Source organism: Gobio gobio (genome assembly GCF_949357685.1).
Source record: "Gobio gobio genome assembly, chromosome: 25".
NCBI lineage: Eukaryota > Metazoa > Chordata > Actinopteri > Cypriniformes > Gobionidae > Gobio > Gobio gobio.
The window spans coordinates 46924-64679 of NC_137121.1; the positions used below are offsets into that span (position 1 = coordinate 46924).

General features: G+C 42.9%; 1 protein-coding gene across 1 annotated transcript in view; it reads right to left on the reverse strand.

Annotated features, from left to right (window-relative positions):
• The window catches only part of LOC307121772 (ubiquitin carboxyl-terminal hydrolase 47-like), a gene marked incomplete at both ends in the record, with an annotated part of 31643 nt that overhangs the window by 3506 nt on the left and 10381 nt on the right, over positions 1-17756 (reverse strand). Inside the window, 6 exons of the mRNA XM_079809529.1 lie at positions 5398-5470; positions 5683-5826; positions 6792-6920; positions 7090-7188; positions 11201-11332; positions 12928-12998. Of these exons, the coding sequence (XP_079665655.1) occupies positions 5398-5470; positions 5683-5826; positions 6792-6920; positions 7090-7188; positions 11201-11332; positions 12928-12998 (648 nt within the window). The remainder of the gene's footprint in view (positions 1-5397; positions 5471-5682; positions 5827-6791; positions 6921-7089; positions 7189-11200; positions 11333-12927; positions 12999-17756) is intronic.

Here is a 17756-nt window from a genome sequence, read left to right on the forward strand (position 1 = left end):
TGGGACGATAGGCAAACTGAAGAGGGTCCAAAGTGTCAGGAATGGAGGAGCAAATGTTGTTTTTAATGAGTCTCTCAAAGACCTTCATGACTAAAGATGTGAGAGCCACTGGACGATAGTCATTTAGGCAAGAGGGTTTACTGATCTTAGGTACAGGGATGATGGAGGATCGTTTGAAGGAGGTGGGGACAACAGATGTAGCAAGGGACTCGTTAAATATGGATGTAAAGAGCCCTGCGAGCTGATCAGCACAGGACCGCAGAACACGACCTGAAATACCATCCGGCCCAGCAGCTTTCCTGACATCCACACGTTTGAGTGCCCTCCGAACCTCGTCCTCCGAGACAGAGATCACGTGACCGTTGCTGCTCTGAGGGACTCTCTCTGACGCGTCACTCGCCGGAGTCGCGCTGCCGCGATTACCATCAAAGCGAGCGTAGAAAGAGTTTAACTCGTTCACCAGCAACGGATCAGCTCTCACCTCTGCAGAGGATTTAGTTCCAAAAGCACAGATGGTCCTCAGTCCCTGCCACATCCGCCGGGAGTCGTTGAGTTGGAAATGAGATTCCACTCGGTCTTTATAGCGGAGTTTTGCGGCTTTAACGGCGCGCCGGAGGGCGTAACATGAAGCTTTGTACTCCCTCATATCCCCCGTTTGGAGACCGGCATTGTACGCGATAGTGCGCGTGTTAACTGCAGTGCGGATTGAACTGTCCACCCACGGTTTCTGATTAGGGAAGGACGTTATAGTTATTGTTTGTGTGGCTTGCTCTGTCAGTGTGTTGATAAAGCAGAGCGCCACTTCTGTGAACTCGCTGACGTCTTCAGAACTCGCGCGGAACATGTCCCAGTCGACGTCATCAAGAGCTGCCTGTAGCGTGATCTCTGAATGGGATGACCAGCGTTTGACTTCCCTCCTCACCGGGGGCTCTTGAACGAGCCTTTGTTTATATTCCGGTGTGAGGAAAATGGCGGCATGGTCCGATTTGCCAAAAGCTGGCTGTGAACGAGCTTTGTAGGCGTTCTTAAACGGAGAGTAGCAATGATCCAGTGTGTTTGCTCCTCGTGTGGGACAGGAGACATGCTGGTGAAAGTTTGGCAATACTTTCTTTAGGTTAGCTTTGTTAAAATCACCCGCGACGATGAAAGCAGCGTCGGGGTGTTTGTTTATGAAGCCGCTGGTCACATCATGGAGGGCAGATAAAGCCAGCCCCGTGTCTGCCTGTGGTGGAATATAAACGGCAGTGGCGATGACCGAGGAAAACTCCCTCGGTAGGTAGAAAGGCCGGCACATGAGAGTTAAATGTTCCAAGTGAGGCGAGCAGGATCGCGAAAGAATGGAGATGTTCCTAGGATCGCACCATTTCTTGTTTATCATGAAACACACTCCACCGCCTTTAGATTTCCCGGCCTCGGCTGTTCTGTCCATCCGAAAAACAGAGAAGTTCTCGGACGGCGTCACGGCTGTATCCGGGACCGCTGGCGTGAGCCATGTTTCGGACAGACAATAGATGTTGCAGTCTCTCATGTCCCGTTGAAAACTTATCCTGGCTCTAAGATCGTCCATCTTATTCTCCAAGGATTGGACATTTGCGAGCAAAATGCTCGGGAGAGGAGGACTGAATGCTCTTTTTCTCAGTCTGTTGCGGATCCCAGCGCGTTTCCCGCTGTGTTTTTTGAATCTTCGCCGTCGACTCGAGTGGCCATTGTTCAACTCGGCGTCCCGGCGAATCTCAGATGGAAGATTGGAGAAAGTGTCCTGAAACAGGTCAGTGTAGCGGTAACCAATTTCCAGAAGTGTTTTGCTGTCGTAACAGATCAAAGCAGATGATCCGTTGGAAAAAATAGAGAGTAAAAGAGAGTAGAATAATAAATAAAAGCAAAGTCTTAGCGGAGCGACCTGAACGGCGACCGAGCACGGCGGCGCCACCTTCATCATACCTTGATCATACCAAGAATATCCAAATCAACTGCAGGCGCTCGATCCTTTTCCTTTTTAGCACCTAAACTCTGGAACTCTTCCTAACATTGTTCGGGAAGCAGACACACTCTGTCAGTTTAAATCTAGACTAAAAACACATCTCTTTACTGTGGCATACACATAAAACACTTTTTCAATGAAATGATTGTTAGGCTGCATTAACTAGGTCAGCCGGAACCGGGAACACTTCCCATAACACCTGATGTACTCGTGACATCATCAGAAGAATAGCATCTACGCTAACGTTAGGCCGTATGTCCACCAAAGCGGTTTTAGCTGACTGGAAGTGCTAGGCGCTCCGCTGAAAACGCCTCCCTGTGGGCGCTTGAGAGCGTTTTGGCAGCGCAGCGGTTTTTTTCAGTTGAGACTCTTTGCTTGTTATGATATGGAATATCCGCGGAAGTGTTACTAGTATCTCAGTTCAAAGATTGTTTCTGTATTGATTCTATATAAGTCTTTTATATATCAGTTTTTTCCCCAGAGCTGTCTCTTTACTGAACTCAAACCCCCGTTGATCCACTTCCCTCATAAACTGCGAACTCTCCTACCTCACATCTGCCTTCACTTTGTTATTTGCACTACTGACTGTTTATTACAGTAACAACTGTTTACTTATGCATTCTGCACCACCATACCGTAACTGGATTATGCTCATCTGCACTGCCGACTGTATTTACAGTAACAATGTTTACATTTGCATTTTGCATTTTAACTGTAATATGCAACCACTTTCCACTGCACTTTTACACTTTCTTTCGGATAGCTCTGTCCATAATTTATTGTACTAACTTAATCCACTGCTATATTCCTCATATTAGCCTAACATATTATTGTATACCTCTAACTGTAAAATTCTGTTCAAAGTAATAGCCGTCTGTATATTTATTCATAGTACATAGTCACCTGTAAATTCTGTTTATAGTAATAGCCATCTGTATATTATATTCATAGTACATATTCACCTGTAAATTCTGTTTATAGTAATAGCCATCTGTATATTATATTCTAGTACATATTCACCTGTAAATTCTGTTTATAGTAATAGCCATCTGTATATTTATTCACTGTATATATTCATCTGTAAATTCAGTTCTGCTTATAGTAATAACCATCTCTCTACTTATACATATTTATATATATTCAGAACATTTTTATGTCCTGCACTTACGCAACCATTGTATATATCCTGCACTTGCTGCTATTGCACTTCTGGTTAGACCTAAACTGCATTTCGTTGCCTTGTACTTGTGTAATGACAATAAAGTTGAATCTAATCTAAAAAAAAAATATAAAAACGCTGATACAATGTAAAGTATTTGCTCTGGATCTTGTTTTAAATAATTTAGTTCCGTTATTATACTGCTTGTTGTCATCTGTTGACGTTGTACAGTACAAGCAGAATGTGGTGGTTGGTGGGTGTTTTATTTGTCCTGCCCCTCCTCCACTGTGATTGGATGGCTGGGTGAAAAGTGACAATGATGAGCGCTGCGTTTTACTCAAAGTTGAACATTCTTCAACTCTAGGCGACTGGTAAAAAACACTGAACACTCAGCGCTTGAGCGTGAAATACTCGCTCAGTGCCTCATTACGCTCATGGCGTTATAAAAACGTGGCGCTCCCATTGAAAACAAATACGTCAGCCAGCCGCTTGAATACTCCAATACTGAATATTGCAATCTAATCTGACCTCTGACCTGTAATGCTGCCAGAATCATAATCCCACACTGTGTGTTCGTTGGCCAGAGGAAAACTGAGTGACTGAGCCTAGTTCTTCCCAAGGTTTTTTTCTTCATTCTGTCTCTGATCCATTAGGTCACCTGATGGGGTTTTGGTTTCCTTGCCACTGTTGCCTCTGGCTTGGCGTGCTCAGTTGGGGACACTAAATTTTTCAAATAAACATCGAAATAAATCTAAATAATAAACTAAATTAACCATTTAAACTAAATTACTGATCGAATTATTGATCTAAAGCCCACACTGTCGCTGTGTGATGGTTGAGATGGGCTGATGACATCAGCGTTTTTTCCGGAGTGGCTATGCGGCTGAATAAAATTATGCTGCATTATTTTCCTGTTTAACACTGTAAAGCTGCTTTGAAACAATCTACTTTGTGAAAAGCGCTATATAAATAAAGTTGACTTGACTTGACTTGACTTGACTGATGGAGTTTGGGTTCTTGTCACCGTCGCCTCTGTCGCCTTTGGCTTTTGGCTTGCTCAGTTGGCGACCCTAAATATTCAACTCTATCACTGATCGGCCCGCATTGTCACTATATGAGAACTGAACTGAGCTGATGACGTCACTGTTTTCTCCAGAGAGGATGTACAGTCGAATCAAATTCTGTTAAATAAACTGCTTAAATCAGTTAGCAGAATATAGCAGATGCTTCTGTTTCAGTCTATTCAAAAGTTTTTTTGTAAAAATTCAGCAATTTACATTTTTTGGTTCTTGTGAAGTGAAGTGACCTGTGGCCAAGTATGGTGACCCATACTTGGAATTTGTGCTCTGCATTTAACCCATCTAAGTGCACACACACAGTAGTGAACACACACCCAGAGCAGTGGGCAGCCATATTGCTGTGGCGCCCGGGGAACAGTTGGGGGTTCGGTGCCTTGCTCAAGGGTCTCACCTCAGTCGTGGTATTGAAGATGGAGGAGAGCGCTGGTTATTCACTCCCCCCACCGACAATTCCTGCCGGACCTGAGACTCGAACCCGCAACCTTCGGGTTACAAGTCCGACTCTAGGCCACGAGGGGTGTATGAAGCATAGGCTTTGCTACTTCCACAGGAAAGTGAAACGGCTACAACTTATTGAAGCTGGAACTGAACTTGTGAACTTGAAAAGGGTTTTAGGGTTAGCAATTAATTAATTTATATATATATATATATATATATATATATATATATATATATATATATATATATATATATATATATATATATATATATATATATATATATATATATATATATTCTGATTTTTGACTTGATCAGTGGTTTAGAGATAATATTTATAGCTTTGGCATTGTCTATAAGAAAAGGGTATGTAGAGTGAATATAAAAAGTAACGCCTGTTAAAACAGCTGTTTTAGTGGGGGGGGGGAAAGTGAATTCGGAACTGAAATGAGTTGTCAGTGTCTTTCTGTATCACTGTCCATCCAAAGTTTTGTGTTGTCCTCCTCTCTTTTTCCCACTTTAAAGTGTCTAGTGTGGGATAGTTTGGGAAGTGTTTACATGTCCTAACGGATTGGAATTGGTTTATCCCACCCTTCTCCAGTCAGCTTGGGCAGTTTCATTTGGATTGGACTTTTAAAACACACTTGTAATCTGAATGCAATGCTCCATGTAAATACAGCTAATGTTAAGATTTCAGATCCCACATATTTCCTTAATTGAACATTTCAATATTAACTCACGTTTTTTGTACAAAAGAAGGTATGCCTTCTCACTGGATAAGGGATTGTTCAGATCACACTTCAAACCAGGGATCTGAAAAATAAGAGTAAAGACTATACAGTAAAGGAATGAAACAAACACAATCTATATCACAAATCATCACGAGACATACAAATTTCAGCCGTAAAGCTACACAGTAAATGTATTTCTCAATGCAACATCTGCACAAAAAGTATTCAGTTTGACTGCCAAGAACATTATAATAGTCAGTCTAGTCAAAATATCCAAAAACAAAGATGGTTCACCTGGTGTACAGAGCAGTCATTAAATCGATACCACCGCTGGTCCTCAAAGGATCTGATGTCAGCGTAGTAGTGTCCACCACTGAGAGAGCCAGAATGGTTGGCTATAGCGTACAGATCATACCTGTGATTATCACCAGACTCATCCTGAAAACACACATGATGAGACACTGTTTTACTCATTCACTACTGAAAGAAAGTTAACTCAAAGATGAAAAGTGTTTTCAGTGATGAAGATGATCCAGATCATGAACAATTTCTTAGCATTGACTCAATGATCTGTTCACAGCAGTTCTCAGTTCAACATCTCAATGAAGAAGAAGATTTTCAATAAAAATATGTCTGGTCACACTTTATATTGTTTTTAACTACTATGTAAAGAAAATGTACTTATTGTTTTCATATTACAGTAAAAGTGATATGTAATGTTAAACCTAAAGTATACTTCAGTTTTGACGCATTCGTGAGGGTGAGTGTACACTTCTTCATCAGTAGAGTACACGCTGTACTGAACACGCACACCGCTGGACTTTTTAAAACCGTGCATACTTTGTACGCTCAGATCGCACATGCGCATTTTATTTTTTTGCATTATTTACAGGAGTTGTAACTCATGGTGAGAGATTGTTCCAAACTGTGCATGTGTTGAACACCTGTGTACGTGTACATGTCATAAGAAGTAGGCTATACTTTGCAAGGCTGTGTGTTCGACTGTGTGTGTACACTCGTGTACATGTAAAAAACGAAGTATACTTTGAGCTTTATTGAGGTGAAATACAGATAATGTTAGGGACAAGTGTGGTTGTTTAAGGGAACATCAAAAGTGTAATTATAAAAGTAAATTAATTTCAGCTCTTAATAGCACTACATAGTAGACACTTAATATAATACTTAATACTTAATATATGACTTAATATATATATATTTTTTTTTTCTGCATTAAGAGTCTTCAAAATATCTTCTATGTTCTACTGAAGTCAGTCAGTCACAGGTTTTTGATACCACATGAAGGGAATTAAATGGCAGGGTGTTTTATTTTATTTTAGCTGTGCTAAAATCTTTTTCTGTTAAATAATTCATATTGAATACCTTAAATCACAAATTGATCTTACTTTGACTGATAATTGAGCAGGGATTTGCACTGATGAGTGATTCTTCACACAGCACATGGTGTCATAATCCAGTTCAAACCTCTCCAGATGCAGAACCAGAACTGAAGGAACCTTCTGCAAACTGCAGCGCTGAAAGGAAAGATACTTTTATAAACTCACATTTATAGATGTATTTTTATATTATTAACCTCCTCAACCATGTGAAACATTATGTATTGCTGGCAGATCCATTTGATCCAGTAGAACTTTAGGTTGTTGTATTTAAAGAGAAGTTAACATATTTATATACTGCACTCACCATTTCTGTGTCCATTGGCATTTCACACTCTTTACAGTATATTTGTTGGCCTTCCCCAAACATGGGGATTGGTTTAAAGTATGAATCAAAACAGCTTTGCTGAAATACAAAATAAAGGTTATTGAAACAATGTCCATGCTAACCTGGTGAGTTCCCCTTCGAGGGAACTCGCACTGCGTCGTCGAGTGACAACACTCTGGGAACGCCCTCAGCGTTACGCATCTGAAGCATGAATGAAATCAAGCCAATCTGATTGGTGGTGCGTCGTGACGTAGTAGATGACGGCATACCCGGAAGATACAAAAAGGAAGCTGATGCAAACACACACTAGCTTTTTGCTCTTCAGCGAAGCGCTATATGTCATTTTGTCTGTCTATTTGGTGTTGTTTGTCACAAAATATATCTCAGAAGTATGGCTAGTTGGCAACAGTTCACGAGGTGTGTGCATCCGTGTCCGCGATTCCTTTCGGGCACGGACACACACCTTTTGTGTGTGCAATGCCTGGGTGTGCAGCAAGCTAGGGCGGCTCTCGAGGGAGCCGCCTGTGGCGAATGTGAAAAGCTGCCGCTCAAAGTGTTGCGCTCACGGCTGGCCGTGTTCAATGAGGCCGGCCAAGCCCGCGAGCCCCAGGGTTCTGGGCCCGCTGTTGCTGAGGCACAGCGGCGCCGTAGATCATGGGGCTCGCAACGGGACCTCGTGACAGGATACGGGACTGCTGAGGCACTTTCCCTATCCTCGTCCGAGGAGTCCGATGTTCTCCCGCCCCGTGAGGAAGCCCGCGAGGCGGCTTCTTCCCGCGGGGCAGAGAACCCGATGCTGCAGCTATTCGGCTCCGAGGAGTCGGATGTGCTGAGTGTCGAGGCGGGTGATGTGGAGCCTGAGCCATCGCTTCACACACCCGCTCCAGAGGAGCTAGTGGAGGTTTTGACCCGCGCTGTGGCCAAGTTGAACATCGATTGGCCACAAGAAGAACCTGAAATCCAGCCGCCCAGTAAGCTGGATGAACGGTACTTCAGGCGCAGGTCTCAACCTCCACGCCGGGGTCTTTCCTTTTTTCCCGGACCTACACAATGAGTTGTGTAGGTCTTGGGACAAACCCTATTCGGCCAGACTTACCAGCCCTCCAGTACTCGACTACGGTAACGTACTGGGGGCGGCCGAACAGGGTTATGGGACGCTGCCAAGGGTAGAGGAGTCTCTCACGAGCTACCTCTCTCCCGAGGCCGCTTCGTCCCTGAAGGCCCAGGTGTTGCCTACCAAACCAGCGCGCGATACATCTGCGCTGGTGGGTAGGGCATATATGGCGGCTGGGCGGGCTGGTAGCTGCCTGCACACTATGGCGGTGTTGCAGGCCTTCCAGGCCGACCTCCTCAAGGAGCTAGATGAGGGTGAGGGCCCGTCTCCGGACGATGTCCTCGAATTAAGGAAGGCCACCGATTTGTCTCTCCGCATTGCCAAGGAGACGGCCCGTTCCATCGGCCGCTCCATGGCGGGCATGGTTTGTGTGGAGAGACATCTCTGGTTAAACCTGTCAGGGATGAAGGAGAGAGAGAAACACTTTCTCCTAGACTCCCCGGTCTCGCCTTCTGGACTTTTCGGCGGCGCGGTTAACACCGTCGTCGAGAGGTTCCAGGAGGTGAGAAAACAGGCGGCGGCCTTCCAGCAATACCTCCCTCGTCTGTCCAGCTCCTCGGGGAAGGCTGTCTCAAGGGGACAGTCTCGGCCGTCTATTAGCTCCTCGCACCGGCAGGTGCAGAAAGAGAGCGTTGCTTCTCGTACAAGCCCTGTTAGCCAAGGAAGCCATAGAGCGGGTTCCTTTGGCGGACAGGGACTCCGGGTTCTACAGCCGGTACTTCATAGTTCCCAAGAAGGATGGTGGGTTGCGTCCGATAATAGATCTCAGGCTCCTGAATCGGTCTCTGAGGAGATTCAGGTTCAGGATGCTCACAATTCCAGCCATCGTGAGTCAGATCCAGTCCGAGGACTGGTTCGTCACGATAGATCTAAAGGACGCATACTTCCACATTTCCATCCTTCCAACCCACAGGAAGTTCCTGAGGTTCGCTTTCGGGGGCGAAGCGTACCAATATCGGGTTCTTCCCTTCGGCCTGGCACTCTCCCCTCGCACCTTCACCAAGTGTATGGATGCAGCACTGGCTCCACTGAGACTCCAGGGCATCCGTATACTAAATTACATCGACGACTGGCTCATTCTGGCCAGGTCGCGCGATGTGGCGGTTCGGCATCGAGATGTCGTTCTAGCCCACATAAGGTGCTTGGGGCTGAGACTCAACACGAAAAAGAGCGTGTTGACGCCCTCCCAGCGGACTACGTTCCTGGGAGTTGTATGGGATTCCACGTCGATGCGGGCACAAATGTCCCCCGCGCGCGTGGAATCCATACTGGCGTCGGTCTCCAGAGTGAAGCCAGGCCGCAGCCTCACTGTGAAGCAGTTCCAGAGACTGCTGGGGCTCATGGCAGCAGCGTCCAACGTGATACCTTTTGGCCTGCTGCACATGAGATCCCTACAGTGGTGGCTGAGGGCCAAGGGGTTTTCCCCGCGGGGAAAGCTCTGAGGAGCTTTTACCCGGACCTCCGCGGCCACCATGTCCTGATACGCTCAGACAACACTTCGGTTGTCGCGTATCTGAATCACCAGGGGGGTTTGAGGTCGCGCCCTCTATGCAGACTGGCGCATCAAATCCTCCTGTGGTCCCAGGGGAAGTTATCGTCCCTCAGGGCGATATACATTCCCGGGGACCAAAATCAGGGAGCAGACATCCTGTCGAGGCAGGGGCTGAGGCCCGGGGAGTGGCGACTCCACCCAGAGGTGGTGGAGGCCATGTGCGAGAGATTCGGCCCAGTGGAAGTGGACCTGTTCGCGTCTCGAGAGACATCCCACTGTCCACTGTGGTTCTCTCCCAGCCCTAACGGAGCTGGATGCCATGATGCAGACGTGGCCGAGGCTGCGTCTGTACGCATTTCCCCCGATCGCTCTGCTCCCGGGAGTTCTGGAGCGGGTCCGCCGGGAGGGCATCAGCCTGCTCTTAGTAGCACCCCGGTGGCCCACTCGAGTATGGTTCTCGGATATCATAGCTCTGCTAGACGGCCTTCCATGGCAGGTTCTTCTGAGGAGGGATCTGCTCTCTCAGGCAGGGGGCACGATATATCACCCCCGGCCAGAGTTGTGGAGCCTCTTGGTCTGGCCCCTGAGGGGGCTCGGTACCTAGAGGCGGGCCTGTCAGCAGAGGTAGTCGAGACCTTACTCAGCTCCAGGGCTCCTTCTACCAGGAGACTGTACAGCCTCAAGTGGAATGTATTTTCCACTTGGTGTAGAGAGCGTGAGGTGGATCCAGTTAACTGCCCAGTGGCTTCAGTGCTGGAGTTCCTCCAAGATCGCTTCTCCGCTGGTCTTACCCCGTCCACCCTAAAGGTGTACGTGGCTGCCCTTGGGGCTTTCCACGCACCTCTAGGTGATGGACCTTTGGGGAAGCACCACCTGGTTGTACAGTTCCTCCGTGGGGCTCGGAGGATGAGGCCGGTAGCTCGCTCCAGAGTCCCAACCTGGGACCTGGCGGTGGTTCTGGAAGGGTTGGCTGAGGCCCCCTTCGAGCCACTGGAGCTGGCTGAGCCTAAGAACCTGACTCTGAAGGTGGCCTTTCTCCTCGCCATTACCTCTCTGAGGAGAGAGTGCACACTAGCTCTTTTGCTTCATCGCAAAAGAGCTAGTGTGTGTTTGCATCAGCTTCCTTTTTGTATCTTCCGGGTATGCCGTCATCTACTACGTCATGACGCACCACCAATCAGATTGGCTTGATTTCATTCATGCTTCAGATGCGTAACGCTGAGGGCGTTCCCAGAGTGTTGTCACTCGACGACGCATGAATTTAAAGTAATATTCCAGGTTTAAGAGCTTCAGACAGCATTATATAGTTCATAAATCATAAAACAAATCATTTTACGCTACAAATGCAGTTGACTGAGGTAAACTGAACCTCTAGTATTCTTATAACCACATTAGGGCACTTGACATTTTACCCTATGAATATTACCCTATCAGAGGTTATTATATTCTCACTACAAAAGGATCTGGAATTTTTAAATGCTTACCATATTTATATGATCCTCCTGTGACTCCAAGGAAATGGATATAATGAAAAATGTTTTAACTTGCTCCAGAGGTTCATGTGCTTTGGCTGGTTTCATACAAATGGTGATTTGTGCCATCTTTCCCTGAAATATCTACACAGATAGATAGATAGATAGATAGATAGATAGATAGATAGATAGATAGATAGATAGATAGATAGATAGATAGATAGATAGATAGATAGATAGATAGATAGATAGATAGATAGATAGATAGATAGATAGATAGATAGATAGATAGATAGATAGATAGATAGATAGATAGATAGAATTAATGTATAACAAGGAACTCCATCCCTATCAGGGGCGGACTGGCAATCTGGAGCACCAGGTGTTTTCCCAGTGGGACTCTGGACAGTGTGGGCCCATTGCTATGTAAATATATATGAGGATTATAGATTATAGTAAAATCTGTCAACCCAGATGAATGGCCCTTGCGGCTAACCTAAGGCAAAACTCAAAACTCTATTTAGCCTGATCAGTCTCAGTGGTCTAAAAGCGCTCGTCAATGTGACCTTTCTGACGTGATGATGTGATGCGTCCTGAAGAAGAACAACACCGAAGTCGAGCATTTGAGGTTAAATAGAGATAGAGTTAGATCAGACTCTATTCCTCATCTGGGATCGGTCAGAGCCTCTTGATTTGGTCCTTCAACCGTTGGTTCCCATTGAAGTCCATTATGTGCAGAAAAATCCTGGAATGTTTTCCTCAAAAAACTTTTAACTCAACTTAAAATTTTCATTTTGAAGTGAACTAATCCTTTAAGTAGTGTATGTCCCGTGTAGGAAAGTGTCATATACTAAAGTAACTACATAATTTGATAGATCACATGCAATATTTTACACACTGGCAATCAAAAGTTTTAAATATGTAAGACTTTTTCAAATGTTTTTGAAAGGAAAAGGCTGAATTTATTTGATCAAAAATACAGTTAAACCACAAATATTAAGAAATATAATTAACATTTCCAATAGCTGTTTTTATGTGAATTTATATAGTCGAGTATAAATAAGTGTGAGTTATAAGTGTGATGTATTCAGTGATCAGAGCTGAATTTATCATTATTGCTCCAGTCTTCAGTGTCACATGATCCTTCAGAAATCATTCTCATATGCTGTATATTTCATATCATTTTTTTACTCTTTTCCACAGTTGGAGCTCTATTCCATAAAATGGTAGATGTCAAGCTCCTAAAAGGACAAATACTATAACCACTAGAAAGGCACCATAAAACAGTCCACGGTCTGCACTACATACTAAGTCTTCTACCATAGCATTGTGTTGTATGGACTGAATGTATGGCAGGTATTGAACTTAGGGATATTAAACCAGTGTATGGAAAACAGAATTCAAAATATGTAATACAAAAAAATACTATTTGCCATGTGCACCAGGAAAGACAAATTGTAACCTAAAGAAGTATGTCAGTCAGTCATTCATTATTATAAGCATTTCAATAAAAATAAATAAATATAATTTATATTTCTGTATAGATAGCATCTATATGTAGTTGTGTTTAAACTGGCTCTGTGTATAATGAGCTGGTGGGTTTATGGTGAGGTGTGTTGCAGACCGGGGTGTGATGGCAGCTTTGTGCCAGAAAGTCCAGGGCCACTTTTGTTGCCCTAGTCCGCCCCTGATCCTTATAATATCAAACATGGCAAACTCAAAACATTTTAGAAACTCACCTCAGATATCTTTGGATGGACCATGTTAAGTATCTTCTGAAGACACTTTGCCGCATCTTCCTGCTTATGAACTGATGAAATAACATGATGAAGAATGATTCAAATGTGTGAAAAATACTAGATACAAATTTGAAATGAAAACAACCCTATTTCCAGAAAAGTTGGGACATTTTGTAAAATGCAATAAAATCAAGAATCTGTGATTTGTTAATTATCTTTAAACTTTAACTGACAAAAAGTACAAAGAAAAGATATCCAATGTTTTCACTGACCAACTTAATTGTATTTTATAAATATGAACAAATTTAGATGCAACACCAAAACCTGTTTACCACTGTCACATTACCCTTCCTTTTGATTACACTTTTTATTCATTTAGGAATTGAGGATATTGATTGTTGCAGTTTTGCAAGTGGTACTTTTACCCAATCTGGCCTGATCATCTGCTCAATAGTTTGGGGTCATTGTTGTTGTCTGATTCTCCTTTTCATGATGGGCTGTACAGTGCTTGAAGTGGGAAAAATAAAGTGCCGGTACTCACCAGAGGGGGCGGGGCTTTGTTGGGGGCGTGGTTATGGGGGGATTGTTTGGTCAATAATTCAAGAAGGTCCGTATTTTAAAGCTCTTTCTAACTTGTTCTCAGCCTTAGAACTAACATATAGTTCTTGTAATTGTTTAACTATATCATTTGTTACAATAAGGGTTTATTTACAAAGCAAGACCATTGACGGCACCTCATTAGGCTACCATGCAGGCCAATTCACTTCTGTCTTTCTTTTTTCTAATCAAATAGCAACACAGTTAGAAACTATAGCTGGGTCATTCCTGGTATGCGGTAACATTGTGGCTTCATAAAACTTGGAAAAAAAACGTTGGGAAAAAAAAGTACATGATTTTCATGTTTTTAGCATTCTACCAAAATGGAAATAAAATGGAAACGGAATACATATTGGTCAAGCTCAGGGACTAAAAAAATAATAATTATGGGTAGATTCATTGTTCAGACGCTGGCCGTGAAGGTGTTCCACCCTGTTAGGGACATATACATAGTTATCACAAAATGTTAATAATGTAAATGTTAAACAATAACAATAACAAATTTTAATTCTTGAAACAATAACAAAACTATTATTGATGAATAGAATTGAATAGTCTTGATTATTAAGAACAGGTACTTTTTGTACCCATTTTTGCCAACAGGATGGTAAATAATAAAAAAATGTGTTCAAAAACATATATTGTATATGCTTTTAATGATCCTCACCTCCCAAAATAAAACATAAGTATGCTAAACATTTAACGTTGCTGTCAAATTATTATTTAAAAATGACTCGCCTAACAGGGTGGAAGACCAGAACAGTGGAGGAGTTTTCCATCATTGTCCTGCATGATTTACCATCAGTAATGTGTGGCACTGCACCTATATAACATGGTTTTATATATAATATTTATATATGCATATATGTGTTTATAGAATTTGCAATATACACTAAATATGTTTTATTCTATTAGAATTTCCACCCTGTTAGGTTTATAGATCTAACAGGGCAGAATCAACAGGGTGGAAAATTTTAAGATAAGTTAGCCGTAGCTCTTTGAGGGATCAACGTTTAGCTAGCTAACCTTCTACAGATAAACAGAACTTTTATAACTATGTCCGATATGTTTTTTAAAAAAATTCCCTGACAAACATTCTTCATAAAAGAGCCTAACAGGGTGGAACTTTAAGAGTGGGACAAGCAGGATAACATTTCAAAAACTAAAAAAAAGGTAGAGGTGAGAGTTGAAGCTTACTTAATTTTGTACGGTTGAATTCCAGCAGGAAAAACTAATTATGTAATTTCCTGAAAATTGTCTCAATGAAATTGTGGTCTTTTTTGGAAGTCGAGAAACACATACTAACAGGGTGGAAGATGACTTCAGGGACACAGTAAATGAAGACAATTGTAAAAAAAATAACTATAGTTTCACATGATTTATATGTATAACTAGAGGTAGTTTAGCCTATTCTATAACAATCTAAAATATTTTGAGATTTTTATCATTTCATGGTTTATAGTTCTTGTGGAAGTTGATTACTTTGCACTGAGGACATGATAAAATTGAATGCATATCAATAAAAAGGTGTGGGGAAAAAAACATTTCCACTGTTTTCGACCATCTGAGATGAGCTTGGGCCCACATAGGTCTCCTGCCTTGCCCTACACAGACTGAGATTTCTCTGGATTCCCTGAATCTTTTCACAATATTATGTATGCAATCTTGCATTGAGAAATGTGATTGTTGAATTGTTTGACAATTCTCTCAAAGTGCCAATTTGACCCATCTTTGCTTGCCTGCTGTCTGCCTGCTGTGTCTGTTGCTCTGTAGCTCAAGTCTGTAGCTCTGTAGAGCCTTGCTTACGTTTGAATCTTTATTTTGATATTTCCTCTTTCTTCTACTGCTAAATATAACTTACTCATCACCATACATTGTTTAAAAATTGCCTATCACGTTAAATTTGACATCGCTAGCTTTTAATCTAAATCACCATCACACGTTAGCATTTTGCTAGCCTGTTAGCTTGTTATCTCTGCACCCGGGCCTCCCTTTTTCTGAGTTCATAACTTGGATTAGTAAATTGTGTCCAGCAAACGATTGTGGTAAGTGGTAAATTGGATTAATCAACAAACACGGTAAGTCATGTCTTCTCCTGTCATTATCACCTGCAGTGCATGCCACATGTTCAGTATAGGCTTCTCCGCTGGCGAAAAGGGCTTCACATGTGATAAATGTAAGGAGATAGTTAGGCTGACGGAGAAGATTTCAGAATTAGAAACACGCATCCATACTTTATCTGAGAGTAGTGAGGATGTAACAGCTTTAGACACTGATTTGGATGCGAATAGCTTAGTGAACTCTGTACATTCTTCGGTTCCGGCTGCAGGGCCCTCGCAGCAGGGAAACTGGGTAACAGTGAGGCAGCATAGTCGCAGACCAAAGAACCGCTTTTCCGTTCCGGTTAGAACATCAAACAGGTTCTCCCCTCTCAGTGAAGCACCCACTGAGTCTCCTGTTGAAAGTGCCCTAGTCATTGGCGATTCTATTACACGGAACGTGAAGATAGAGACACCAGCCACCATAGTCACTTGTTTACCGGGAGCCAGAGCACCTGACATCAAAGCAAATTTAAAAGTGCTGGCTAAAGCTAATCGTAAATTCTCTAAGATTATTATTCACGTCGGCACTAATGATGTTCGACTTCGCCAGTCGGAGATCACCAAAATTAACATTAAAGAGGTGTGTGAACTCGCTAGTACGATGTCTGAGGCTGTTTTTTGTTCTGGACCGCTCCCGGTAAAAAGGAGTGATGAGATAGTTAGCAGACTATCATCACTCAATGGCTGGTTGTCTAAGTGGTGTCTGCAAAATAACATAGGGTTCATAGACAATTGGAAAAGTTTTTGGGGCAGACCTGACCTGTTGAAGGATGGCATCCATCCCTCTTGGGGTGGTGCCGCTCTTCTCTCTAGTAATCTGGCACATAGTCTTAGAGCTAAACCTTGACTCACTAGGGCCCAGGTCAGGAAGCAGACAAACTGGCTAAACCGACCGTCTGCTAGCTGTCTCACGTTACCGGAGTCAGATAAATCCCAGCACATAGAGACTCTTTCACCTAGATATTATCATATAGAGACTGTGTCTGTTCCCCGAATTAGTAAATACAAAAAAAACATCAAAACCATTCAACAGTAAAAATTTAATTGACGCCCAACAAATAAACAAAATATATAATACAGATGAACAATTGATAAAGCTTGGGTTGCTGAATATTAGATCCCTTTCCCCAAAAGCGCTTATTGTTAATGATATTATTACAGATAATAATCTAGATGTGCTCTGTTTGACAGAAACCTGGCTAAAACCTGACGACTACATTACCTTAAATGAGTCCACCCCCCAAGATTATTGTTATAAACATGAGCCGCGTCTGAAAGGTAAAGGGGGAGGGGTTGCTGTAATTTATAATAATATCTTCAGTATTACTCAGAAGTCTAGTTTCAAATATAATTCCTTCGAAGTTTTGGTGCTTTATGTAACGCTATGTAGTGTACATGATAAAACCCGTTCAACATTTGTGTTAGCTACTGTATACAGGCCACCAGGGCATAATACAGACTTTATCAAAGAATTTGCTGATTTTCTATCAGAGTTAGTACTGGCCGTAGATAAAGTACTAATTGTTGGTGATTTTAATATCCATGTTGACAACGGAAAAGACGTATTGGGATTAGCATTTAAAGACACACTAAACTCTATTGGAGTTGGGCAACACGTGTCAGGAGCCACTCATCGCCATAATCATACTTTAGACCTAATATTGTCACATGGAATAAATGTTGATACCGTTGAAATTCTGCAGCAGAGCGATGACATCTCAGATCATTACTTAGTATCATGTATACTTAATTTAGCTAAGGTTGCAAAGCCGCCCCCTCGGTTTAAAAATGGCAGGACAATCACTGCCGCTACTAAAGATTGCTTTTTAAATAATCTCCCTCATCAGTATCATCTGCTCAGCATCCCAGATAGTATAGAAGAACTCGATGTTGCAACAGAAACTATTGACTCTCTCTTTTGCAGTACTTTAGACACAGTTGCTCCCCTGCGCTTAAAGAAGATTAAAGAAAATAGTCCAACGCCGTGGTACAACGAGCACACCCGGGCCCTTAAAACAGCAGCCAGAAAAATGGAGCGCAGCTGGAAGGTATTTCGTAATTCGTGGAAAGAGCACATGATCACATACAGAAAGGCTGTAAAAACTGCTAGATCTGCTTATTTCTCAACTC